This window comes from Cyprinodon variegatus, unplaced genomic scaffold (genome assembly GCF_000732505.1).
Source record: "Cyprinodon variegatus isolate N-32 unplaced genomic scaffold, C_variegatus-1.0 Scaffold362, whole genome shotgun sequence".
In the NCBI taxonomy this organism is placed as follows: domain Eukaryota; kingdom Metazoa; phylum Chordata; class Actinopteri; order Cyprinodontiformes; family Cyprinodontidae; genus Cyprinodon; species Cyprinodon variegatus.
The window spans coordinates 366869-393639 of NW_015150815.1; the positions used below are offsets into that span (position 1 = coordinate 366869).

The following is a 26771-nucleotide window of genomic DNA, read 5'->3' on the forward strand; positions in this document are numbered from 1 at the left end:
ATGGATGGATGGATGGATGGATGGATGGATGGATGGATGGATGGATGGATGGATGGATGGATGGATGGATGGATGGATGGATGGATGGATATGTCTATGCTAGTTTTCTGTGAATAAACATTGTATACTGTACAGCAGCACCGTTTTTTGGAGCCATTTAAACTATATAAGAGTTCAATGGTTATCCATCTGATTAACAGTTCTTATTTGCTACCCCTAGTTTTAATGCAGTCCTTTAACTCTTTACTTTATATAATATAACAATTATTTTTAACTTTACCAATTTGTTAAGCTCTGGTCCTGGTTTTTAACATGTGATAGTAATTTGAAATCCAACAGTTTAAGGCTATTAGTAGGATAGAAAAAGAGAAGCAAATCTTGCGTGTGTGTCTGCATTTGTATGTTTAGCTCAATCCTGAACCACATGTTCACAACAGTCCCCTGACATCTGTCTGCCATACCGCTGAGGCTCTGACTGTACTTTACCAACCATGGGAACTGGTGCTTTTAAGGCTCCTGTGGTGAGTGTGTGTGTGGGGTAGGGGGTGGATGCGTTTGTGTGTGTGTGTGTATGTAACAGAAACAGTAAGAGAGAAACCAGTCCTATATTTTTCCAGCCAGGACGAGTTCTCCAAATGTATCTGTTTTTCACTATGCTTATAGATCTATATTGTTTAGTTTTTAGGGGAAAACAATGCTGGAAACGTGTGTAGAATAACTCCTGCCATTCTCATGTAGCCTTCCTGAGGCCTGTTTGGTAATTTTTCTGGCACTAAACAAGCACACCAATCTAATAACACCCGTTGACTGCCTAAGGGTGTTATAGTACTTAACCGCTGTAAAGAATGAGCTCCAAACAAAGTTGAGCCACTTGTAAATGTTTTTGCAATCTTCTAAATAGAGATATATGTATGTATATGTATGTATGTGTATATATATGTATATGTATATATATAAAAAATGTAATCAGATATTACAAGCCAAAATACTCGTTACACGAGAAACCATTGTACCCAATTCTGGGTATTTGTAGTTTTTAAACTCTCTGTGCGATATTTGTTATTAGAGTTACAAGGTCAACTTGAGTTATTTAAATCCTGTTTGGGAATCATATTTGCTTGTGTACAGATGGTGTAGTTCTGTATATCTAATAAGGAGTCACCATTTTCCCTTTCATTTTTCTTCTATTTTCATTTTGTACCAAATTGTTCACCTCTGGGTTAAATCAGCTCTTCCTACTAAATTCACTGATACTGTAATTTTTTTTTTTTTTTTTTTTTAGCCCCACTTTAAGGTTAATTTACTATAGGGGGTTTCCCCTTAAAGTTATATTCAGCTGACAGGAAATGTCCTAGAAATCCTTGTCGAACTCCCACAGAAAAAAAGGGAGTGAGAGAGCTCTGTTCACATGCTCAGCATCATACTGTACTCAAGCCTGAGAAGATTTTTTTTTCCTGGAATGAGTTCTGTTTATTTCATTTTATAGACATCTTTTTTGATGCTTTAAACAATGTCATTAATCTCTCCCTGATGCAAAGATTGTTTTCTTTCTTAAAGTATAGGATCAGCATTGTGGCCTAATCTATCATCTCTGGATAGCCTGAGTGCCTTAACCCCTTTTAAACTGATAAACTCTGACCTGCAGCTCTTCCTTATTGCTTCCTCTATCCAAACAGTCCAATTTCGTTACTGTCAAACTTTCAATCTCTTTCTAGGTTAAAAACGTGTGTAATCATTCTGAAACTGTTCAGTGACAGACACAATCTGAAATATGCTGATGAAGGTTCTCAGTCATCCAGGTCATAGTCATTCCGTAAAAATTCAAAAAATATCCACTGGACTTGGTTTTCAAGATTTGAAGACATTTGAATTGAGAAAGCTTCCTGGAGAGGTGGCGAAACGTCTTCAAATCTTGAAAACCAAGTCCAGTGGATATTTTTTGAATTTTTACGGAAACACAATCTGAAACTAAAAATATACATGGATCAAAGTAGTAAAATCCGCCACACCCATTCTACAAACAATTCAACAATGCAGATGATCAAATAATCTTCTTTTTTGTTGTCTTTTGTCCCCAGGAGAAACGCAAACGACAAACTGAAATTGAGGAAAAAAGAAGTAAGCTTGATGAACTGGTGCTGCAGCTTCAGCATGTTAAGGTTGGTTGATTTCTTTGAGCTTTTTATTCTGTTCATTTTAACAACAAATATCTTTTCAATAAAAGGTATAAAGATTTTCTGATCCCAATTTAAAAGTCTACAGCCAATATCCTCATATCATACTTCATGAACAGTAAGGTTTGGTTATGTAAAAACATTCCACTACAGCATCGCTCTAAAAAGCTTCATGATTTTCAGTATTGCAGTTAAATTATGGTAATAAGGTTTGTTAATTGCCTCAGATGGAAAACGTCCGCATTACATCTGATAGTTGAAGTTCCTTTCAGCTGGTCGTGTTTAGGGTCTGGCCTTTCGGTTATGACCCTAAAAAATTAACATAGGTGAAAGTAGCAACATAAACCATTTTATAAATTGAGAGCTTTACCTTTTGACTCAGCTCTGTCTTCACAGTGCACACAGTGTCTACAATAAGGTCGCTTCTTGGTGGCAACCTCACAAATCCATCAGTCAATATCCCATTCCGTTCTCCCCTCACTCATGAACAGAACCCTGAAATATTTTAATTCCTCCACTTAAGGCAGAAACTCCCCTCTGACCTCACGGGTCTCGGCTCAAGAGCCATGGACTTGAACTCGGAGGAGCTGATTCTCATGATTCCTGGACGCATCACTCTTGGCTGCAAACTGCCCAAGAACAAGCTTTAGTTATTGGATGGAAAGAGTCAGCAGAAACCTGTCATCCAAACTAACCACACCCCTCCGGCCCTTGGCTGTGCATAGAAATCCTGGCCATGAGGGTTATGAGTCTATAAGTCTTTATACAACTGTTGCTGAAAATCAATGGTAAATGGAGCAGGAGCAATTTAACAGCATGATGTTGAAGGGATTGTAAAAACATGAGTGATCCTATCATGTATTTCACCAAACAAAAAAAGAAAAAGAAAATAAAGCTACCAAAGTCCATTTAAATATACGTTTGCAAGACTCGCTTTAACTCTAATGCCAGTTTTTATTGAGGTTGGAGGTATTTAAGGTTATTCAATCAACATTGAATATCTTTAATATTGTCTATGTGAACTCCAAACCCTACCAACTGTTACTGCCATTCTTATATGTTTTCATAGGAGACTACTTCAACCCTCTTACCTTCAACCCTTTTACAGAAAACTGCAAACGTTGCAGCGCTACCAATTTGCACTAAGAAGTAAAAAGGAATTTTAACATTTGCTTATTGTGAATCTTGTAAGAGATGATGTAAAACATTGGTGCGTCCAAGATCCCCTGTAGACTATCCATTATGCCACTCAGGTTAGCCAAGAACAAAACTGAGGCTGCAATTTGCACAAGCCCACTAAAATTGCACAACAACAACTACTGTAGAAAAAGGCTGCCTTATATTATGAGTCTGAGTTTCGCCTGAAAAAGCACGGATCCATCCCTCCCTGTATTGATGGGTTGAGCTGGTGGGGCAATAGTATGTAGAGTATTTTCTCTGTACTCTAATAAGTCATAAGGACCACAAGGCACAACCTCCTGATTGGCAAATTCAGCAGAATTCATCTTCTTGCAACTCCATTAAGGTCCACAGTCATCAGATCACAGCTAACAGGCTACCTTTGCTGAGTTAGACAAGTTCCATTAAAATGCCTAACTCTTAGTTTGGAATGCATTCAGGCATATTAAAGCTAAGTTGCTTTTGAAGGCTGTTTTCTTCTTTGGAGAAAAGGCTTTTAAATCCAAACACACCCTCGAATAAAACTGCTAACACTTAATCCCAAGCAAAACTGGTAACCCAAGCCTTTGTGTTTAATTGGTAAAAAAATAAAAGGCATTAAATAGTTTGAAAGATGAGGAAAAACTGGTAGAAAGAAGCTATTAAATTAGGTAGCATACTTTAAGTTTCAGAAAATGTGTTAAAAAGCTAGATTTTGCACATGTGCTTAAAAAAGAAGGGTAAGTCTAACTAATCAATCTATACTCAACAACTAGATACTGTCTAAAGTTAAGTCATCAAAATATTCTGTTATAATTTATTAAACTACTTATTACTTTTCACTCTTGTGCTAAACCGCTGCCTTATAGCTGTTTGACTTCAATCAAATTGACTTGGTTGAAAAATCCTAAAGCTTTAGTAGCTGTAAACACACTGGGTGGGTATAAGTGTATTTGTGGTTTTTCATTTTAGTACAAACATCTATGGTAGCCAGCTTTAATATTTGCAATAAAAATACATTCCAATCACTAATTAGAGCGATAAAACAAATGTGGCATCAATGAAACCTTTGTTGAACGGGGTTGAATACACACACCAGAGTTTTCCACTGTTTAACACCCATTATGGATAGGAGAGGCACATTGATGAAAGTCATGTGAATTTAACAACAAAGAATGTTGTTTGCATTTGCACTGTTCTTAATGAAGACAGTGGAGTCAGCTTTTTCTTCCTGAAAAAAAAAAAAAATTTTTATGGTGTTAAATCTTTTAAAGGTTTTCTAACTTTTGTAGGTAAAATAAGTTAAAGAGAAAATTTAAAAGATAAAGCAAAGTGGTAAAAGAACCCTGATGGCAGAGCAGAGTCGATTACAGTAAGAGGTGTTATTCTTCTTTATACATGTGGATAACCAGAAATACCAAGGACTTCATCCAGAAAAAAATAGGTCAATGTAAATTAGTTTTTTTCCACCGTGATACTGCAGGAAAATGCATGGAATACTGCAGGAAACAGCAAGTTGGTGATGTTACTTTTCTGCCCTAATAATTAAAGATGGTCAAGCAGAGACCTCCTTAACATGAGCACAACCAATGTGCTACATTTCCACTTTATAGTGCCTCCTCCACAGCTGCTCACTTAAAACTTAAACTCAGGTCAGGCTTAATTCAAAGAAACTGTGTGGATACAAGATTTACTGATGGTATTCCAGCATTTTCAGAACACTAAAAACATAAAGAAAATGCAAAATATGAAACATATCTTAACATATTTTTAATTCACAAGCTAGCATCAACACTGCAACACAGCAATCTAAAGGTAAAAGAGTATCACTTCAAAGTGGAGGGCACACTTGGTTACCCTGAGCAAACTCTTGAAGCAATTTAGGACATATAATCAAGTCATGATAAGTTTTATTTTTCATTATCTTTTTAAAAAACAATGTTCATATTCAACATTATTCTGCCTTTCCACAGATGCAATGTGGAAAACCGGTTATGTTGCCTCAACAAAACAAGAACTCATATAGAAATCAGAATAAAATTCCTCGATGATGCATGGTTTCTCTCTTCCTACAGATCAAAAACATATATGTTAAATCATTTGACTGCCTTACAATGTGTGTGAGTGTGATGTACAGCAGAAAACCTCTTTGTTGCCTAATTAGTCACTTGCAACCTGTCCAGAGTGTACCCTGCCTCGGGTCTATTGACTGCCTATTGATGGTTGGACATACAGTAAGTACTACCATGCAAGGCTTAGAAGTTATGGATGGATGAGTTAAAAAACTCATTAGGTAGTTTTTGAAGAACTGTTTGTATGTCACTCAAAATGTTGCATCAATAGTGGCTTTCAATAACCAAACCAAAAACCAAAAAATAAGAAAAGAGTAACATTTTGACTTTGATCTTGAATTAAGGTGACCGATATAAAGCTTGTAAAACATATCTGATAGGTAAACTGTGCCACTGGGCACATCAGTGGTTTTGGACTCAATTTCCAATCTCAAAGATCAACCTCATGAGTTTACCCTCAGGCCTCTGGATATTAAAGCCAATCTGAGGCCATATTTTCAGATCAGATATCTTTACCTAATCAGAATTCTACATATTTGATGCATAAATATGTGAAGATAATACTGTTTATTTTTTTTTCTTCAAAGAAAACTGGATTTGTTTCAGACAAGTTTGCCCCTAACAATCCTTGGAGCCCCTGCACTGCTGTGGTTACAATTCTTGCCCACTGCCTGAATGTGCTTAAACGGCCGATGTAATCAACATCTGGTAACACAGTCCCATTTTATGGCCATTACCTCTGAGTGCCACACGGCCAGGCAGCATGAAGACGGCTTTGTTGGGAGCTCTCCAGAGACACAGGAAGCCTGGGAGAGGAAATGGGAATTGGAGCTCAGAGAGTTTGATAAGGACCTCAAGGCTGCACGCTTCAAATCTTTTAGAAAGGAGGCGTTGATCTGAGTCTGGGACTGTATAAACATCATGCTGATTCCAAAGCAAAGTTTCACATCAACAAGCATTTTGTTGAGACTTGGTCGCCTCAAAAAATACTGTGGATTTACCCATTGGCAGCATGAGCTCATGCCCTGCACTCTTAGATCTAAGAGTTTATTAGATGATTGATAATATCTAAATTACTTATTATCTAAGAATCCTGACTTATCCAAATTGGAAAGTATACTTAACATTACATCTATATTTGTCTTCTTCTAGTTTTTTTTTTTGGTAGAAAACCAATGCAATTATAAGTATCAAAAGACGCACGTCCCATTATATCTACTGCAAAGTGAAATTTGTGGTGAGAACCATGCATATCTTCTAACCCAATATTAATGAAAGTGTTTTTTTAATGTTTTCTGAGGTTAAACTCTCAAGTTATTTGAGACTAGGCAACACATACAGTGTGCTGATCTGAGCAGCCGCATTCTGGCAGCAGCTGGTTAAATGCTTTCTAAGTGTTTGTGCAGCTCCTTGCCCTCTTAACTTTAAGCTCCCAGACACACAGCCAAGCAATAGACTGGGAGTAAACAGCCAAAGGTGAGGCAGAATGTTCACGCTCGACTATGTTGTGGTAACAAACGAAGCTGTAGTGGCAGATAGAGACATTGGTCACATAAACACAACTTTATAGGACATCTAATAAAAGATTAAAGAGTTCTCACCAACCTCTGTGGGTGGGAAGCCTGAATAACTGCTCTACTTGTATACGTAAAGCTTTATAAACCAAACAACTAGATCTGAGATTCATTGTGATGCCTAATTAACATTGAAAATCCCATCAACCTAAACACAGCTGAGTTGGAAAGAAAAGGGGGGGCAGATCAAACTTTAAACAGAATAAGGAAACCTTAATATAACTTATGTCAAACAATTCAAAATATAAATCCAAGAAGGAATAATTTTAGCATATCTTAGGCCAACTGTGGGAATTTTGTGTCATTTCCTCTGAAGTCAAACAGATTCCAAATATGGTCATTTATTCCTAGAATGGGGTTAAACTATGGGATTACTCTGAACAGTTTTGCAAACGCAGGATGAATTTCCAAAAGTTTTATAATCCAAGAGTTTCTTTTCACTAATTTCTCTGTTTAAGCTAATTGACAGCAGCACAGCACAACTTTACTATCTAATGTATCTTTAACATATGTTAAATATTAATGCTTTACATTGTTTGCACTGCAATGTACCATCGATCTCATGTGCAAAAAAAAATCACATTTCACAAAATGTCATATGTATTTGTTCATGCTGAATGTTTCCTACTGTAGGTGTCCACAGTGTTAGTTGAATTAATTATGCTCAAGAGTGCATATATACGCATATTCCACGTTATTTTCAATTAACTTTCATGTGATTTAAACCATTGGTACACAATTTAGCTTCTCCTTTAAGGAAGCTTTTTAAACTGTAATTTTCCAATCACTGCTTGTCTTTGCAGACTTAAAATCAGTGGTTTTATGTTCAGACTTAAACCTTCCCCTTTTTCACCATGTTCTTGTGTCCTCTACAGTCCAAAGCAATGCGTGAGCGATGGCTTCTCCAGGGAATGGGGGCAGAGGAAGAGGCAGCACGACGGAAACAGCTGGAACACGATGAAGAAAAAGGGAAGAAGCTGGAAGACATGATACAAAGGTACCATGCTGCTGCTGTTTGGGTTTGGATTTCATCTTCAAGTTTAGTCTGGCAGGATAGCTTGTTCAAATATTACACTTGATCAGACGCTAGTAGAGCACTACAGTGTGTTGTAATCAGACTGTAAGTTAATCTGATTCTGAACAGATGTTTGTCCCGGTAAATTAAAGCTGTCACATCTGTCGCTCTGTTTTCTGTCTGGTACAAAAAGCTGTGACTTATTTAGGATTTCCACTACACAGATTTAATAATCTAATGGATTTCCCTCTGTGTCTTTTCTAATTTCCTATCGATCAATCTAGTTGTTTATAAATGCGAAAAACAAATTAGGTCTTCTATGAAAGACTTAACTTGTGCTGCAGAATGCATCATATGTGAAGCTCATTATCAAAATTTGAAATTGAAAATGTAGAATTTAGATTTCAAGGAAGAGAGAACCTGAAAAGCAGGGTGTAACTTTTCAAAGGAAGCAGGAAGGATACCGAATGGATTAAAGAATAAAAAGAAGGGAAAGAATGATGTGATCCTGCAAAAACTTCCATTGTTTGTATCTTTAGGAGGAGCTTCCTGATTTCCACTTTCTGCAAGACAGTCCTTTATTCCCTGGTGAAGTGCAGGGCATGAGCTTATGCTATGAATAAAGTGGCATCCAGCATGATTCTAGGTTTGAGATTGAGGGTGATCTTCTCTGTGCCTTCTCAGAAACACGCAGGCATATTTAAAGGCACAGAGTCTGTGGAGTTAGAATATAATTTATGAAATTAACTGTTTGGGTTTTATTTATAATGTTTAGTCTTTGTTACGGTTGTTTCATTAAGGTTAGCTTACCTAAACAATTAATGGATTCAAATCCTCTGTATAGTTCAACCTTTAAAAAGTGCTCCTACCCCTTTACACTTGGTGTCATCTGATTGGAGTGTTTGCTTTGTTCGATAGACAGCATTTTTGGTAAACTGTTACTGCTCTTCTAGTTTTCCTTTTAACAAATTCTCCCATGCTGTGTGTTTTGGCTGGTTAATTATTTCATGTACTGTGCTTGGGCTGTTAGTTTAGGTGGTTTTCCAGTTTTTGACAGGATTGCCTTTGTGTTATCCTCTTACCATTTTTTCTTAGATGGGTTGAACCATGCTCTCAACCATCTGTCCCACTTTAAACCTTTCCACAAACGTTCTCCTTGCCTTCTTGCTGTGTTCCCTGATCTTCAAGTAACTGCTGTTTGTTACTTATGTTCTTCAAATGAACCCAGTTCTTTGCAGAACAATGTTTTCATTCTGATAAAGAAAAAAAAAAATATGATGTGGGGACAAAAAACGATAGTTAGCTTCTCTTTCAAGATAATTGGTTGCACTGGATTTAATTTAGAGGCATCACAATAAAATCCACTTCCGTTTTTTTTTTTGTTTTTTTTTTCAAACCTTGTAACATTTTCTTTTTCCTAGATTTTTATGTCCAAATTTTTTTTGGTCAAATGTATGAAATCGGAATAAAATAAATGAAAGTTGTATTAATAGAATGACAGGATGTGTATCTCTGCTTCCATCTCCTTGAACCCCAGTTGGCCTGAGTGTGGATCTGCTGGAGGTTTTTCCTTATTTAAAGGGAGTTTTTCCTCTCCACTGTCCCTACAAGCATGCTTAGTGAGAGGGATTGCATTCGAGTCAATAAGTCGATGCAATCAACTGGTTTTCCTTAGATAGAAAACTCTGAATCAATTTGACTGTATGATCTGGTGAACTGTAAAGTGCCTTGAGATGACATGTATAGTGTAGGCTTCAAGGAAAAAAACTACAAAATGGCGGCGCCAGTACTGGATTTTTTTCTTTCCATTTTATTTTATTTTATTTTTTGGCATCGATCTTAGGTTTTTTTTTAGTTATTATTGGTTTGCTCCCGCTCCCGTCTGCTCCCGTTAATGTTTAATCCTGTACCGTCCCAATCACGTGATCATTACTAATGTTGACTCCCATCCCATCCACGGGAATCCCGTGACCTGTGGGATTCCGAAAAATTGTCAGTCTCTAATGTACCGTACAGTTTTGCTGGTTTGAAGGAGAAGTTTTATGAAAGAACAAACACCCTGAGACAAAACTATATTTCTCTGTGTTTCAGAGGTTGGCCAATATAAAATGACAGTAAACTAATTCTTGATGACATCATCATGACTTTCTTGCACCTTTAAGAAAGAAACTTAAACTGATAGGGACTTGAATTCTTCTTCTGGGATGCAGAGATCAAAGCCGACCCAGATGTTTTGTTTCTGTCCGCCATCACTACCACACACTCTAACTCCAACCCCTCATCTGTCACTGCAGTGCATGAAAGAGACTCTGTTAAATGCTGGGGATTATCACTTGCTTTGCAATAACATCAACATTAGACGGTGTCAGGAACACGGAGCCAATAGACGATCTGGTGTAAACAGAACAGTAGTGAATGGTCAAAGAGCCAGTATTGTGAGGCTACAGTACAGTTGTTAAGTGGATCTGTTTTCATATGAATCACTTCATTCAGCTGCTGTTGAACAGAACTGCTGTCTGACACTCTTAAACAGACATATTGCTCTTGGTGGTTTTAATTACTTACAAAACCAGTTAGGCTTTTAATAGCACTTGAGGCTCATGTTTCTGCATTTTTTTTCCTTTCACTGTAGCAGGACAAAGCAGTATTTTAAAACATTATTATACTTGGTAAACTTGCATGAGCAATAAAATAACAGCAATTTCAACAAAGAAGCCCAACCCCAAAAAAAAAAATAAAATAAAATAAACTTTGCTGTTTGCGCAACAGGAATCAGTTTCAAAGCCAGTATAAGATGCCAGAATAAATCCTTGCTGTATTACTTTCAGCAGACAGCAATGAGGTTCGACCACATCTAGATAGAACACGCAGTTCAGGTTCCATTCTGACCCAAGATGTCAGAACTGCAATAAGTGTTGCAATAAAGAAAAGTTCAGATGTTTGACATTTCTAAAATCTGATCCAGTCAGAAAAAGCACAAAAGACTTGTGAGGAAGTCTCAAAGAGTTTCTTAAGCCAATGAAATCCAATAATTCAAACCAGCTGTTATCTGTTAAAAGGACAGGCAAACAAGAAAGCATGTTGCATTTACTGCATAAACACTTTGTAAGCTCATCTTTATTTTTTTAAGGGTGTTAAGTTAATGTTAATCTTAGTATAGGGCATTGTGTGTTAACCTTTGTAATACTGGGATCATTGGAACTAGAAATGACATTATGACTGAAGTACGCAACAGCAAAGAAATAAACTGCAGTTCTTTGAAAGGACAAAAATTTAATATAATTTTAAAAGTATGCTTATTGATATGTGCATTAATTTGTGATTGTGTGAAAGCATCTTTGGATGTGGACCCAGGATGTTCCTCTGCAAGGTAGTGCTTCCAATCATGCCTCTCTGTGAACTTAAAATAGCAGTTATAATAGTAATTGAACTTTATTAATCTCACACTGAAGAAATTTATCTCTGCATTTAACCCATCCTATTGGGGAGCAGTGGGCTACCATTGTGTGTCGCCCGGGGAGCAGTGTGGGGTTAAGGGTCTTGCTGAGGAACCTAGAGTTGAGGCTGTGGGGATCGAACCAGGCACTTGCAACCTTTTCAGAGCACAAGCTCACTGCTCTTACCCCCAAGGCCAACACTAAATAGTTGAAATATTTAATGCTAGCCGAATCTCTTCTGGCGGTTCCAAGTTTTAATGGTGTTTTCTAGATAAACACAAGAGGAATTGGGGAGTAGGGAGTGTTGGCCTAGTGGTTAGAGAAGTGTGCTTCTGCTCTGAGAAGGTTGCAAGTACCCAGTTTGATCCCCACAGCCTCCACTCTGCGTTCCTGAGCAGCACCCTTATCCCCACACTGCTCCACGGGTGTCACACAATAGCAGCCCAAGGGGACGGGTTAAATGCAGAGAGTGAATTTCTCCATTGTGTGATCAATAAAGTTCAATTTTGAATTAGAATAGTTCCCCTACAAATTCACTTTAGCAACAAAGATAAATATTTAAAGAATCAGATCAAGTGACAACATTCAGCGAAAGACCTGAGGGATCTTTTCTATGTGATAGCTATCACCCAGTTAAAAGTGAACCTTGGGTGTGAATGGATGCTGCAGAACTCTGCCATTAGTCTCATGTCATTGTGCGAAGGTGGGGCGATATTTCTGTCTAGATATTTGAACAGGAGAGGACGGAGACAGACAAGCACGTGTTTGAGTGTGAGCGTGGGGATGTGTGCCTGCGCATTGCAAGCTGACGGTGTGTCGCCTATATTTACTCACTGTGGGACACCATCCCAGAATATCCTGTAAGGCTGGGGGGAGGAATCTGGAGTCTTTCCATTGCTGAGAGGGACAGAGGTTAACTGTTAGGTTTCAGTAAATTATCTACATGAGGTGGAGTGGCAGTGAGAGTGAGATAGATGTGGTGCGTAAAGGTGAGATCATATGTGGATTAATGTGATGGTAACACACACATTTCCATCCTCCTACAATAAAACTGTTTCTGAACTCTGGTCCCAGCCCAGATGTCCTGCCCGTCCTTGCTGTTAATATTCCAATGCCACATGCTCTAGAGGACACTTCTGTGAGCAAAGACAGAGGAGTTACACATATATGAATGCCTTTTATTTCTGTCGAGCTTTTGAGAGCGTGCTGGTTTGTGTTTGTCTTCAGAGAATAACTGAGCTACTTAGCAAGGAGTGAACAAACGTCCCTTCAGACACGCACTGGAATGTAGAAACTTAATGAAAAACATGTTGTTTTTTAAAAAAAAACCTGCAAATATATCTGGACAACAACAGCAGCTTTATATGCTGTCAGCCTTAAACTACAAATCACATAAAGTAATGTTACCGCTCTTTATACAGTACCTGGAACTTTTTTATTTTTGGTAACCCAACCACTGATTTTAATGTATTAATTGGACATCCTTTAACAGGCTGACAAAAATACTTAATACTTGAAGAAGCAATATTTTTTTATTAAATCTTTATTGTGATCTGTACTCATACAACATGTTGTTTCTAATTAGCAGCTTTATTGTCAGCGCATTAGAGTTTAGTTGTTCAGCTGATAAAATCTGTGTTAGAATTTGTGAAAAGTGTGAAAACAAAGTATCCTGGGTTAGAAGGGTGATCCGAAAGGTCAGATTATGGTTCAATTAGATCTTCTTTGGGCGTGGGAGTGAGAAAGTAGTGATCCACTGATAAGTCTTGATAATACATCCATAGGTCAGGATGCTCTATTTCGTTTTCATTTTATATGAAAAGGGGGAGGGAGTTACCAGTTAATACTTGGATCTGGCTGTAATGTGATCCTCAGTGATGTCAATGATGGTTTCTGTGGTTTTCTTAGTTTTTAGATTGAGGTGGTTGTATGGTTGGGAGACAGGGCCATACAATCCTATGAGGATATTTTGTGGTACTATCAATAAAATTTGATGTTAAATCTTTGAAGTCGCTCTTAGCTAAATGTATCGTTGTGAATCATGCCACAGCAATCATAGCTCAAGTATCACGAACGCTACTCTTTATAAACAAAGTTAAATGTAAAATAGGGTTCTTCAGGACACAGGTTAGACAAAGAAGTGTGATCTATATCAACATCCTAAAATAACTGCATGTAATTCTTCAAATTTGGCAAAAATTCACAATTGAACAATTTTTTTCATCACAGCTAATTCTAACCTTTTTTTTCAACTATAATTTAAACATTTAAACTAGAAATGTATCACAATACCCATAAATATTTGGTAAATGCAAATCCCTAGATGGTGGAAACTGCTGCAAGCCCTGCCATCAATATTGATGGCAGGGCTTGCCCATTTGCGAGTGTTAATGGTGTACAAGACTGGGCCCAAAGCACATCCCTGAGGGACACCAGCAGAGGCTGATGGAGGATGTTTTTGTGTTTGTACGATGCACTGATTTTTTTACAAATGCAAAACTGAAAAGTTAATGTGTTTGTACTCACCTCCCTTTATTCTTTCACCCTGTTCTTAAATGAAATTCAGAGAAAGCAAACCTTTAGTAGAAAACTTCAGTTTTCACAGATTTTAAAGTGTTAGGGAATTGTTAAAAAAAATATATATATATATATATATAACCAAAAGCATTATAAAAACCAAGAACACATCATACAGGTTAGGGTTTCAGAAAGGTTTAAAGAGTTGTTAAAATTTAACAGAATATATCATAAGCTATGAATATTTTACAGATTACATTTCAACCCACTCTCCCAAACTGTAAATGGCACAAATGCAAACCTACCAAGACATGACTATCTACCTAAACTGACAGAAAGCAGCCATGAGGCCTATTGGACCTCTGGCTGAGCTGCATAAATCCACAGCTCAAACACATAACTATTAGTTGTGCACTTCAGAAATGTGATCTCCATGAAAAAGTGGCATTAAAAGCATTTTTTTAAAAGGAGACCATAAAAAAGGCTGTGATGAACCTTGCAGTGGACATACCAAACATCGGAGCTGGATGATCCAGGTCTACAAACTCAAAAACCTGTATAGAAATCAGTTCCCACCTTTTTAATTTTCAGTTGCATAGCACGGACCGGAGGCTAATCACCTAGCTAAGGGAACAAGATGAAGGGAAACTTGACTAGGGTGGGGGATTTCTTACTGGGCTTGTTTTATCCACCTCCGCAAGTATAGGAAGAAGGTGCTTTAGTCAAATGAGACCAAACCTGACTATTTTGGCTTCCATGGCAGAGGTCTCTTCTTTTTATTTTTTTGCAGGGAGAGGGAAAGTGGTGAGAAAGATGGATGTAATACTAACAAACGAAAAATAAAACTGTTAGAGGATGCAAAAGATTTTATAATGGAGTTGAAATTTACCTTACAGCAGAAAACAACCATGAATACAACCCTAGCTACAATGGAGAGATTTATACCAAAGCAACTGTTAAGTTTGAGCTATTTCTCAAAGAATATTTTCAATGATGGATGAACAAAGCCCTAATGACATCCGTACAGCTGCAAAAGATGGATATTTTTGGCAGGGCACTGTACTTCCAACACTGATAGGAAGGAAAGGGAACACTGACAGAAACAGAGAAGATCTTTTTATTGTGTAAAGAAGAAGACTAACACGACAGGCCCGAATAAGAGAGTGTAGCTGCAGCACTGGTGATTTTCCAGACATCTCTATCATTACATGGCTGGGATAAGTAAACACAAAGAGGAATATTTAGCAGAGGAAGGTCGTTTCACAGGGTGGCACTGACCCATGCCTGCCCACACCAGACTGCTTTTGGATTATTGCTCGTTTTATGTAGCAGCAGACGGATCTGTGCTGTTGTCGCCATCATTGTGAGGGATCTGTGTGGTTTCCGTTCCATGCATGCATCTGCCTCTGATGGTCCAGTTATATGCCACCAGTCTATTTAAAGCAAAACCATTGCAGCAAGAAAATGCCTTTGTGCTTGTTTTTACTGACGGTGCAAGTATCAGAATTAACTGTGGCTTTGCTGTGTAATTAATACACCCTGGCCCAGTTTTCTCACACTTTCATGTGTGTTTAATGTAGTTGCATAACCACACAACATTGTTGATGTGTGTAATCAAAGTCCATCTGACTTTCCCAGCTGAATTCTGCCCCTACTTTGCAGATCAATATTGTTGCATCTTATCTTGTTGTAGCTATCAATAAATTACCAGACCCAAAGACCTTTAAGTTCTGGGATCTGGCACATGAGATCTGGGAGCAGGAACTCTGGTTACAGCAAACTTAACCTATCATAACAAGCTCAGTTAAAAGCTCTTTACTGTGTTACATAATCTTGGCAGAATATTCGGGGGGGCTCACAGAGGTAGCTCTAGCTTTTGCAGGTTTTGGAAGTGTGATGCATTTTGGATGCTAACACAGAGGTGCAGCTCTGCCCTCCTTGGAGATGAAACAGATGAAGTGTGCCTACTCATTTTGCTGTTGTTGCCAGCATTTCACTGTGTTTTTCTGTGTTTTATATCTGATATACACTGACAATCAGGCAGAGATAACTGCAGATTTAAAATCTAGAAGGTCTGCAAAAGACATGCAGAAAAAATTATCTATGCATCCGAGTGTGTTTAATAAAACAAATATTCCCCCATTCCTTGCAGTCGGCTTCCTTCCACGATGACGCCTGGTAAATATTTGCTTTCATAAGTTTATTTTCCTAACCTGAATTCCTACACCTAGCTGTAAGATGAGGTCAATTATTGCTAAAGCTATAGCACCCTCTGCAGGTATTTCTCTGGTAGAAACAATATGAAGAATATGTAAATGGATGCATCTCCTATTGCAAAATTACAATCTTACATTGAAAAATGTAAAACAGAATGTTCTTTTATCTCCTTGACAAGCTTGAGCCCTTATAAAGCCTTTTTTTCTACATTTCTAGTCTTTTAGCTTTTAATTTATTGACCCATCTTAAGATTTGCACAACTTTATGGAAGCAGTTCCTCACAGCTATGTTTTTCCTGAGTCATTGCATTCAGCTTGAGTGTTGAAACGAAACTTTAAAGACTTACTGTCTTTGTTTTTTAGTTATAACTAGGTAAAATCTGTCAACTTCTGTCTAAAGAATCTCCTATCAGTGCAGAGCGACACACTCTTGCTGAGACCTTTTAAATGAGATTTTTTTTCTTTGTATGACAGTCTATTCCGAAATGTGTCCCTCTGTAAAGGAAGCATTAAAATATTCCATTTTGTGTTTAGACAAATAAAAGTTAAATTTTCTGATATCACCTGAAACCTGCTGATAGCTAAAACTATTCGAAAGAATACAATTTTTTTTATAATTTTTAAATAGACAATTTCTGAATGCTGCACAGTTTGAAGTATTCCTCAGAAGCAGAACAGATGCTCTTCATGGTATAACAAACTTCACAATTATAGCCTCAATGGATTTGGTTAATTTACTTTTTTTTCCCTCTCTGATTAGAAAGGGAAAAAATAATTATACATCAGATAAATGGTTTTATGTAAAAAGCAGATAATAAAGAAGGCAGATAATAAAGAAGGCAGCATGTCCATTTTTTTGTATGGTATTTATATGCAATGATTATCAAACATCTGCAAACATTACTGTAAATCCCTTTGAAATTTTCTTTTCTTTCATATTGCAGTGAAAAGTGTGACTATTGGATTAAAGCTTTAGCAAAAAACAACACAAGTTCAGCACATGGGTCTTGAAAGAATATATGAAGAAAAATAAATGAAATGGATCCATCTTCTGAAAGGGACTATATATGAAAGTCTTTCTGGAATCTTTTGAATTTCAAACAAAAGGACGGATGAAGCCTTCAGACTGGCACAGAGAGCTTTGTGTGATAATTTAAGGCCATGACAGTGAGTTGTTAACAAAGAGCTCTGCTATATTTGAGTAGCAAAATACAAGGCAGAAAACAAGGAATGCCGACTACTTCCAGAAACGTTTTAGTAAAAGAAGATCTTAATCTAAAAGATGTGAATGCTAAATCTTTGTCAAGTGATCTGTTTTTTTTTTTTGTTTTGTTTTTTGTCTTGTCTTGTTTTTTTATTTTGGCATCACATTACATCTGATTGGTTTACTGTTTTAGTCGGAAGCAAACAGTTTCTCTTGATTTGGTTTTTAGATTGACCTTTTGTTAAAGAACTTGGAGAAGTATTACTAAAAAAAAATTTTTCTTTAAAAAGAAAAAAAAAACTTTAACCACTGTAAATTACATCAGGTACCAGTACAGAACTGCATAAACAACAGCATTGACAGAAAGTGTATAAAGGATATCTTAATATAGAAGAAAACCAATGATAAAAGGAGAGGGAACTATAATAAAAAATAATTAAAAAAAATAAATAATAATAATAAAGGGGCAACATTATATTATACATAGATTTAAGGACAGGGTTTTAAAGCATTGTATTAAATTTACCCACAAAAGATAGAAAATTACCATTACTTTGGGTTCTTACAAATTCTAAAGATTTTACATAGGATTTTGTCTAATTTTTCCAATGGGATATAAATGGATAACATTTGAAGAAATGTTTGTAAATAAAATTTTACTAATAAAACTAAAATATTAACAGTGACTTCATTACCTCAATTTTTTGGTAACCAAATAACACTTATCTTAGGGTAAGTCAGGTAACTGAATTCCTTTAGACTGGATTCACAATAGAAAATCAAGCCACAAGCTTTCAACTACAGTGCAATCAAAGAAAAGATGCCCCAGACTTTCACTTTCAACTCACAAAAACCACAGTTTATAATGTCAAAGTTGTTGTTTTTTTTCCTTTGTTAGTTGGGTAAAATCTGTTAATAATTTTAAATTAATTTTATTTATTTTTTTCATTTTTGGGGGGTTCTGGGTATGAAAGGAATTTAGGAATAAACCAGATGTTTGTCAGTAAACATCAGTATATTTCTTCAATGGAAAATTAGGCTGTGGTTGTCTCTTTAGATCTACTATTATTATTTCTCTCTCTCTCATTTGTTGTCTTAGTGTCTCACTGCCTCAGCTCTGAATCATAGGGGGAAACAAACACTCGTAGAGCTAGATGTGAAGGTCTTCCCTTCTATGTTAGATGGTGTAAGACGTAGAAAGCATTTCCTCCCAGGCATAATCAGGAAAAATCAATGGGTTACAGTCCGGTGGGGGTTTGATTGCATTTTATAAAGAAAAAACCGACCTTTTAATATACATTTAATTGCTGTTTCAGCCACTAGATGGCACCCAAAAAAACCTGAAGAGATCCAGTGGACCCTGACCTTGAAAATTTGCTTCATTTTTTGATTGGTGGTTAAATTTGGTTATTTTCAAACATTAAAGTCATTTGTGTGCCACAGAAACTGAATGCATTGCTAATGGGGTTTTACAGTCAAATAAAATAACCAAGGAGCATAATATCCAGAGAGTATGATGCAAACTCACAAACAAAAATGACATAAATAAAAATAAAGATAAAGCATCTGATCTTTCATGTCAGCACAACGCTACACAAGACAATAAACTCTGATAACAATCTTCGGAGTTATGGCAGCTACCTTGTATGGCTATATTTGTTTAAGGTCTCCTTTAAGCAAGGACAATTAAAAGTACTTTGTGTGTACATGGACCATTTAAGGTCTTTTCATAGATAACCCTGAGCTAACCCTGAATAAAGCAACTGTTCTTCTCCAGAAAATACATTGGAGAGGCATAACGGAGGCCGATTCTGTGCTCAGCTTTCAAAAAAATCCTGTGTAAGAAGGGAAAAAGAACAATTTTGCTTCCACTGTAAGTTTTGTGTCTCATTTTCCCACTGAAATTTCCCAATTTGGGGATCAATAAACTGTAGATTAGTTGAACTGAACTGAATAAATCAAATTTAATTGATCAAATTGACACTAATTCTGCCACAATTTCATACACCCATGTTAATTCATTTAATATGTGGGAGTTGTTGTGCATGAGTGCAAATAAAGAGGGGTACTTGGTCCCTGTGTAAATTCAAAGCAACACCCTCTCATCTAACAAAAGAAAATCTTTACAGTATGGCTTTCAAATAACATCCTCAAACTCTACCAACATTTTAATAAAATGTCCCTGGAATCAAACGGTACAGTCAAAACCTCATGGACTGCAACTCATTCATGGTCATAGGTTCCCTAATTTATGAGTGAGCACCACTTGAACACAACAGAAGGACTGCCTGTTGATGTGGTATTGTTTTGAACCCTAATACCTTTCACATACGCATTCTTACATGCACTGACCTCACAAATACCTAATTTCCCACGAGGAACATATTTTGCAGCAAGGAAACAAACCCGGGTCCTCCTCCCAGAGAGTTTCCTAGTATTGTTGTTGGATCTATCTCTTAAATGTCCATGAACATGGAGTGTGCTTGCTTACATACAAACACAGCTTTGTTTATGGGGAAGTTTGTGGAATTGTGAAGTTCTCTTAAAATTCTCAAGGTTCAGGAAAAAAATGGCAGGAATTGGACCTCTTATTGAAGTAAAAACAACAAAACTCCAACTCCGTCCTTAGCTGTCATGTTTACAGTTTGTTTGTAACCTTGATGTATGCTAAATGAGATTTTTTTTCCTTCTTCATAGTGAAAAAAATGATGCAGGAAAAGAGGTTCCCATCATTGGGCTAAAACAGTGTTCCTACTTTCCATTAAAATAGTTTTCGTTTGTACATGCATTAATGTTTTTTTTGTTTGTTTTTTTTTTATTTTTTTTCTGTTTGCAGGCTGGAGTCTGAGATCGGTGCACTTGAGAGTGAAGAGTCTCTTATTTCTGCCAAAGAGCAAGTTCTCCGCGAGCGTCTAAAAGAGACCGAACGCTCCATAGAAGATCTGCAGAAGGTATTCAGAATAAATTTAACACATCTGAGGAAATCTATTGGTTTTTACTTAAAATGTGATTTCCGTGAAAACCAGCTGCTGATAATTTAAACAAAGTGTTTTAGTTTACTTTTTTTTAAATTTAAAATATGAACTCATTATACTGCTGATGAAAACTATAAGAAAACCTTATTATAAATGAAAGCACAAAATAAGACATGATACATACTTAGTCATATTGGTAAACAGGAGGTTAGAGATTAAAATATATTTTATTGAACTCATTTACTTCAATATGCTAAGCAATTTTTTTTTGTCTTGTTGCAGAGCTTGATGACCCAAGATAAAGGTAAGGCAAATAAAAACTAGATATGTAAAGATGCTCACATACGTATGAGCCCAGAGTAGTGCTTCCATTTGGCCTTTTATGTGTTCACACTAAGTAAAACCACATCGCAACACAAAAAAAAAAGGCAGAACATAGATGATTTTTGTAGACGGGCTTCCTAAGGTGGTGTAAAAATCCCATTTTCCCTCCAGCATGCGTTGTGGAACATGAGGTTTCTCTGACTTTTAAACCTGCAGAAAGCTTTCTACTGTAGTAGTTGCATGTCTGGAGCCACCACTGTTTGAAGTCATGTGTGTTGGCCTTGAAAGATGCTGAAGCTAAGCTGCCAACATTTCAACTTTCCAACACCCTTGGTGATCCAAATGATAATCATCACATCTGCATCGGCACATTTTTAAAACCGAGGAAACTCACAAAAATCTCAAACAATTAAGCAATCCGAGACCTCCACCTCCAAAATCGCAGTTCTTTCATCATGATCCTCACACACCAGCGATGTGCTGGGGGTGTAAATACCTCTAAACTGCTCATATTGGATGGTTTGCCGAGGCACCAAGGGAAGTTATGAGTTCTTCAGACAGCATTGTAGCTTCAAGTATAGCCTATTTGCAATACTGTCAAATAAAATGAAGAAGATAGGAAAAGGGGGGGGAAACTAAAAAAAAACAACCATAAAAACCACCATGTTTGTAAAATCTACTAAACTTCTTCCTCTTATTCTGCTGGTTGAGCAGTTGAAAATACTGACAGCATTTCCTCTTCTGCAGGAGGGCAGAAACTGGTGGTGGAGATGTAGAAGCTTCTCGTATATATAGGGAAGGCAAGGCAAGGCTTATTTATTTGTATAGCAAAATTCAGTACAGAGACAATGCAAAGTGCTTTACGTGATTAAAATATAGTAAAATAAAACAGAATCAAAGCATGTAGGAAAAAATAAAATAAAAAATGCAGAAACAAAAAAGAGCATTAAAAACAGTTGGACTAAAGAAAATAAAAAAGTTGAACTAATGATGTTTCAGTTGAACTGTTGAACTAGAACAGTCGAAGGCAAGTCTCAGGGAAGTCTCACAGAATATTGGAAAACACCCTTGTGCAGATAGGATATCTATTACAATCATATAGTGGAAGGATAACAGACCAGTAGGGTCGTAGAAGCCACTGAGGTTTTTACCACTTTACCGCATTCAAGCATTTTTGTAATTTCCTACATGTGCTGCAGAGAAGACGTCTTTCTAGACCAACTCTATTTGTAAACCATGTTTATGTCCTTAAAAATATTGTAAATGTAAACTACTTGCCCCATAGGATATTTTACTCTTTTGGGCAAAATTATAATGACAAAACCAACCGCAGCACTTTCTATTCTCTTCTTGTGTTGACTCTGAGGTCTATCATAAAACCCTTCATTGTAGTTGATATGGTAATTGGTAATGAGAAAATGTATGAGAATCATCCACACACACAAACTCACCTATTGAAAGTGCAACAACTTGACCGAGAACTATGTTTGTGTTCATCTGCAAGGGTGTGTGAATAATAGTCTCGCTGAGGCAGGAGAGATGGAGGCCAGAGTTAGCTCTGAATCCCTCAAACACAGTCAGCTGCACACACGGCCACTCACATAGACATACATATATATACCGGCTCTGGGACAAAAACAAAACTCACACACTATGAAGCTCAGTGAGACTATTGAAGCTCGTGCACACACACAAGGCCATGACTCTGCAGCCACCGCCTTTATCTCCCCACTGTTCACCAACAAGCCTCATAAGCCCCTAATGTATTGTTCCTAGAGACACACACACACACACACGCATATAGACACACATCTGAAAGACTCATAGACAACCATAGAGATGCACATACTTCTGCTGCATAAGCACTGTACCTCAGGGGTACCAGCGCTGGCACTAACGCTGAAACGGAGAGGGAGGCAGTGTTTGTGTGGATGGGGCGGTCAGGGTCACACAGGGGAGGGCTTAGCTTTCCTGTAGGGAGGCTGGGTTCTGTATTATTTTCTGCACGGGTGTGGCTTCACATCACCGAGGTGTGTATGTGTGTGTCCCCAGCGTGCTCATGTTTACGTATCCCAAACAGCCCACAGTTGGAGTTGAGTGAGATTCTCTCTCATCTCACTGACCATGTACCATTTCTACTCCTGTGCTCCCGCTCACTAGATGCTGCCAGCCGAATGTCCGCCCCTATCCCGGACCACACAGATCCTGACCCCAACCACCTAGACCTGGCTGCTTATCTCCAAAGCAGACGACCAGCCTCTGGAGAGCACACCACATCAAGACCTGGTAAGGACAAGGGAGGAGAGAAAGAGGGAGGGAGGGAGGGAGGGAAGGGAGGGAGGACAGAAAGGTTTTGGGGCTGCGCCAAGAGGGATTATGACCAGTTTGACCTCACGAGAACAGACACTAATATTTGAGCCAATTTCTCAACTATCAAGTTCATAAAAGGTTACTCAGGTTAATTTATCCTACTAAATACGGACATGAAACTTAAATGGTACCATGAATAAAATAATACTTTCTGTTTCTGTTTTTGAGAAAACCTGTACTTTCACTAGTACACTATAACTACAAGAAAAATGACAGCTTTACTTAAAAAAATGAAACAACGGATTGAACTAATTTACCTTTAAAAATGCCTCAATCATCAATAGAAATTGAGAATGTCCTTTTTCATCATGGTGTAGGTTCTTTATCTTGCATGCTTCATTCATTGAATGAAGTTCTGCTGACTGTGCAGTTAGAACCGAAAAACAAAAGGTCAACTTCAGCAGCAGAGCAGTTTCGGCATTCAGAGTGGGAGCTGTTTTAATTGGCACCCTGGTTAAAACAACTGAAAAAATCCTCTAAATACATTGTGCTGCAATTGCAGAAGCATAATCACTGAATGAAACTACGCTAAAATCCTAATTTAAGCACATTTATTCAACGGAGTAAAAGAAATTACATTAAAGAAAAAAAAAAGCGCAAATCTTATACGCAACTCCCTTTTTCTAAAAAGTCAAACCCTTGATGGTGAAACAAAAAGGATGTCTTGTCTGCTTTAAAACTGTTTAAATCATAATTAAAATACTTTGGCAATAGATCTTTTGTTCTGGATAATTTTAAATGCATGATCAATTGTCTTTTCAGTATTTTCTGATCCAATCTAATACAGATACCTGATCTAAGCGTATTTATTCAATATCTGATTCTGATCCAATTCAATTATTAAATGAATAAACCATATATCATGCCCTGTGAGTGAAACTTTTAGCCTTGCCATAACAAATGAACCCAGATATAAATGTACTTCATGTTATTTGGTAACAAATGAGATGCAAAAAGGAAGACATAACAGTCAAATGTAAAGTGCACTAGAAAAGACCCCGATATCTGATAGGGGTTTCCAATCAACCGTCGCCTGTCAGACATGTTAACAGTGAAATATGTTAGCTTCTCATACTGATTTGACCTCCCAGGTTTCCGGATTAACTGGTTGTGTTTAACTAACAGCATATCCTGCAATAACAGATTTGGTTCTAATGATCACCTTTTTAGACGCTGTTTCTGTGTCCCCACACTTCATCCCCTCACCTACCTTTCTGTTCTCACCCCCTTTTTCACTGCTCCCCACCCTCCCCTCCATCTCCTCTCCCCCTGTTCTAACAGCAATGTTCGCCATGGAGATCAACGTGCAGCACGACCCGCACACAGGCGAGCAACGCATCCTTTCGGCTAATCGTGTCAGCCCATTGGAGGCGGCCTCACGTGGGGTTAAGGTCTACGACGACGGTAGGAAGGTGGTCTATGAGGTCACCTCCTCTGGGGGCGTCTCCACCAGCAGCATGGAGAACGGCTGGAGCTCTGCACAGGTTGATGAGTTGGTCCAGCGGGCTGCCAGGCCGTCACACGCAGGAGTGGGGACAGACGGCAGGAGGGGTCAGGTGACTGTGACCCCAGCTGCTCCTCAAGCTTACGTTTCCCCTGCAGATATTGATGATCTGTCACCGCCCTCCTGTGCCCCACCATCCATTCCTTCTAGCCCACCAGCCCAGGTCACTCTCCAAAGGGAAACCCGGCTGGGCATGATGCCCCCTTCATCTGCTCCAATCACGTCCCAACCGGGTTCCTCAGCCCCAAATGAGCTCAGCTCCTTACCCCCGGCCAGCACAGAGCACCCTGTCACCATGGTGTTCCTTGGCTACCAGGACGTTGAGGACACAAGTGAGAGCAGGAGGCTGCTCGGGTTTGACGGTGCTGTGAAGGCCGAGGTTGTGCTCATTGACGAAGATGACGAGAAATCTCTGAGGGAGAAGACGGTCACCGACATCTCCATCATCGACGGCACCGCCGCAGACCTGGTGTCTGGACGGCCGGCCACATCCGAGGCAGTCAGCACGGAACTGTCATCTGACGGGCGTGAGCCAGACAGCGCCTCATCGCCCCCTGCAAACCAGGAGGAAAACATAGCCCCACCACCCAGCCTCACCCCCGCCACAGGTACGGACAAGAGGAAACGGTGCCAGTGCTGCATCCTCATGTGACTGAATCTTCTCCCTCTTCCAACCTTTTATTATCACCTTCCTCTCCTCTGTGTTTGGATGATTACTAACAGAAGCTCTGGCTTCCTCCTCTGGACACTGATCAACCAGCACAAACGTGCACAAACACTCCATTTCTCGTCTCACTTTTGACTTTTTACTCAGCCACCTGATCACTTTTGCTCTCCTGTTACCTCCCTTGTTAACATCTCAATCTGCTGTCTCCTCAGACAATGCAGTATTTTGTGACTTCAGATTAACACCAAAATGCAGGTGATATGCTGTGGTTGTGCTGCTATAGAACATTGTAAGGACAGTCATACCTCTTGAACTTTTTTACATGGTGTATTTATTTTATTGGAATGCCATTTGCTAGACCAACACAAAGCAAAATAGAATGGATTTCAAAATGTTTCATAAATATTAGGGAAAAGTTGAGGGAAGAAGGAAACATTTGAAAGAAAGTATTTCTCCTATTTTGTTCAACAAGCGATTGTGGAGACAAGGCCTTAGTTGTAGTAGGTGTTCTAATTGATGAGGCCAAATGTTAGCTTTTACCGTTGATATGCAGGTATATGTATAAGGAAGAAACTTGACATTGTAAGTGAACTGAAAACACCCTCCACATTGTGAAATATGGTGTTGGAGGCATCATAATGTGGGGATGCTTTTCTTTGAGAGGGATATAGAAGCTGGTCAAAGTTGGTGCAGTTGGATGGTGTTTACTCAAGTATGATCCAAGAAGAAAACTTTATAAGGGACTACAAAAGACAAAATATTCAATGCAATTCAGTTTATTCTCAACAAGTGTCAACCCAAGGCCCATTACAGAGACAATACAGTCAGATTGGTTAAAGTTTCTATCTAGGAAAACCAGCTGATTGCATCCAATCATTGACTGGACGCACTTAACTTGGGTCGCAGGAGATAAAAGCAGTCTCCAAGTTAGGACGGTCCTGTCAAAGTCTAGGTCTGAATCCAATGGAGAGCATGTGGTTGGACCTAAAGGTATAGTGGAGGATGTTCTTTTTCTGGGTGGATCATCTAAATAAGTGGACCTCTTTAATCTCAATTATTCCGGTGTTATATTTACATAAGGCCGTCCTACGTGCTCGTCCCCATTTTCACTTACCGGAGGTGAGTCTGACATAGTTGAAACATTGTAAAACCTTATTTTGGACAGTAAGCTTGTATGAGCAATGCCAACAGCAACTTTTAAACAGAGCGTGCATGAGGAGAAATGGGCTTGTGCATGCTCTCATACTCGTTAATAGGCATTACCTCTTGGGTGCAGGTACGGGATTCTGCAGTGGAGAGTCTTCTCAAAAACACACGAAAATCCTCCACTGTACCTTTAAGACTGAGAGGCATCCGCTATCCAGATTATTTTTGCAAAGAACGGAATTTAATTTCAGTCTCTACATAGAAATGATTGCAGTGAGGGAAGCTGAATGCATGCAACACTATAAAGTTTTGGATTTGAAAATGGAAGCTTAGCATTAAACATTCTTTCCCCTTTACTTTACATTATTCACAAACGTCTTTGGTCTATCAGATGAAATCCCAATGAAATCTGTTGAAG

General features: G+C 38.2%; 1 protein-coding gene across 3 annotated transcripts in view; it reads left to right on the top strand.

Moving 5' to 3' along the window:
• The window catches only part of LOC107092014 (A-kinase anchor protein 2-like), a 102448-nt gene that overhangs the window by 23243 nt on the left and 52434 nt on the right, over positions 1-26771 (top strand). For 2 of the 3 annotated variants that reach the window (XM_015386280.1, XM_015386281.1), the window contains exons 3-8: positions 2079-2159; positions 7854-7975; positions 20204-20318; positions 20625-20646; positions 22827-22952; positions 24318-25148. In XM_015386280.1, coding sequence (XP_015241766.1) covers positions 2079-2159; positions 7854-7975; positions 20204-20318; positions 20625-20646; positions 22827-22952; positions 24318-25148 — 1297 coding nt within the window. The remainder of the gene's footprint in view (positions 1-2078; positions 2160-7853; positions 7976-20203; positions 20319-20624; positions 20647-22826; positions 22953-24317; positions 25149-26771) is intronic. The other variant, XM_015386282.1, reaches the window with a different exon arrangement.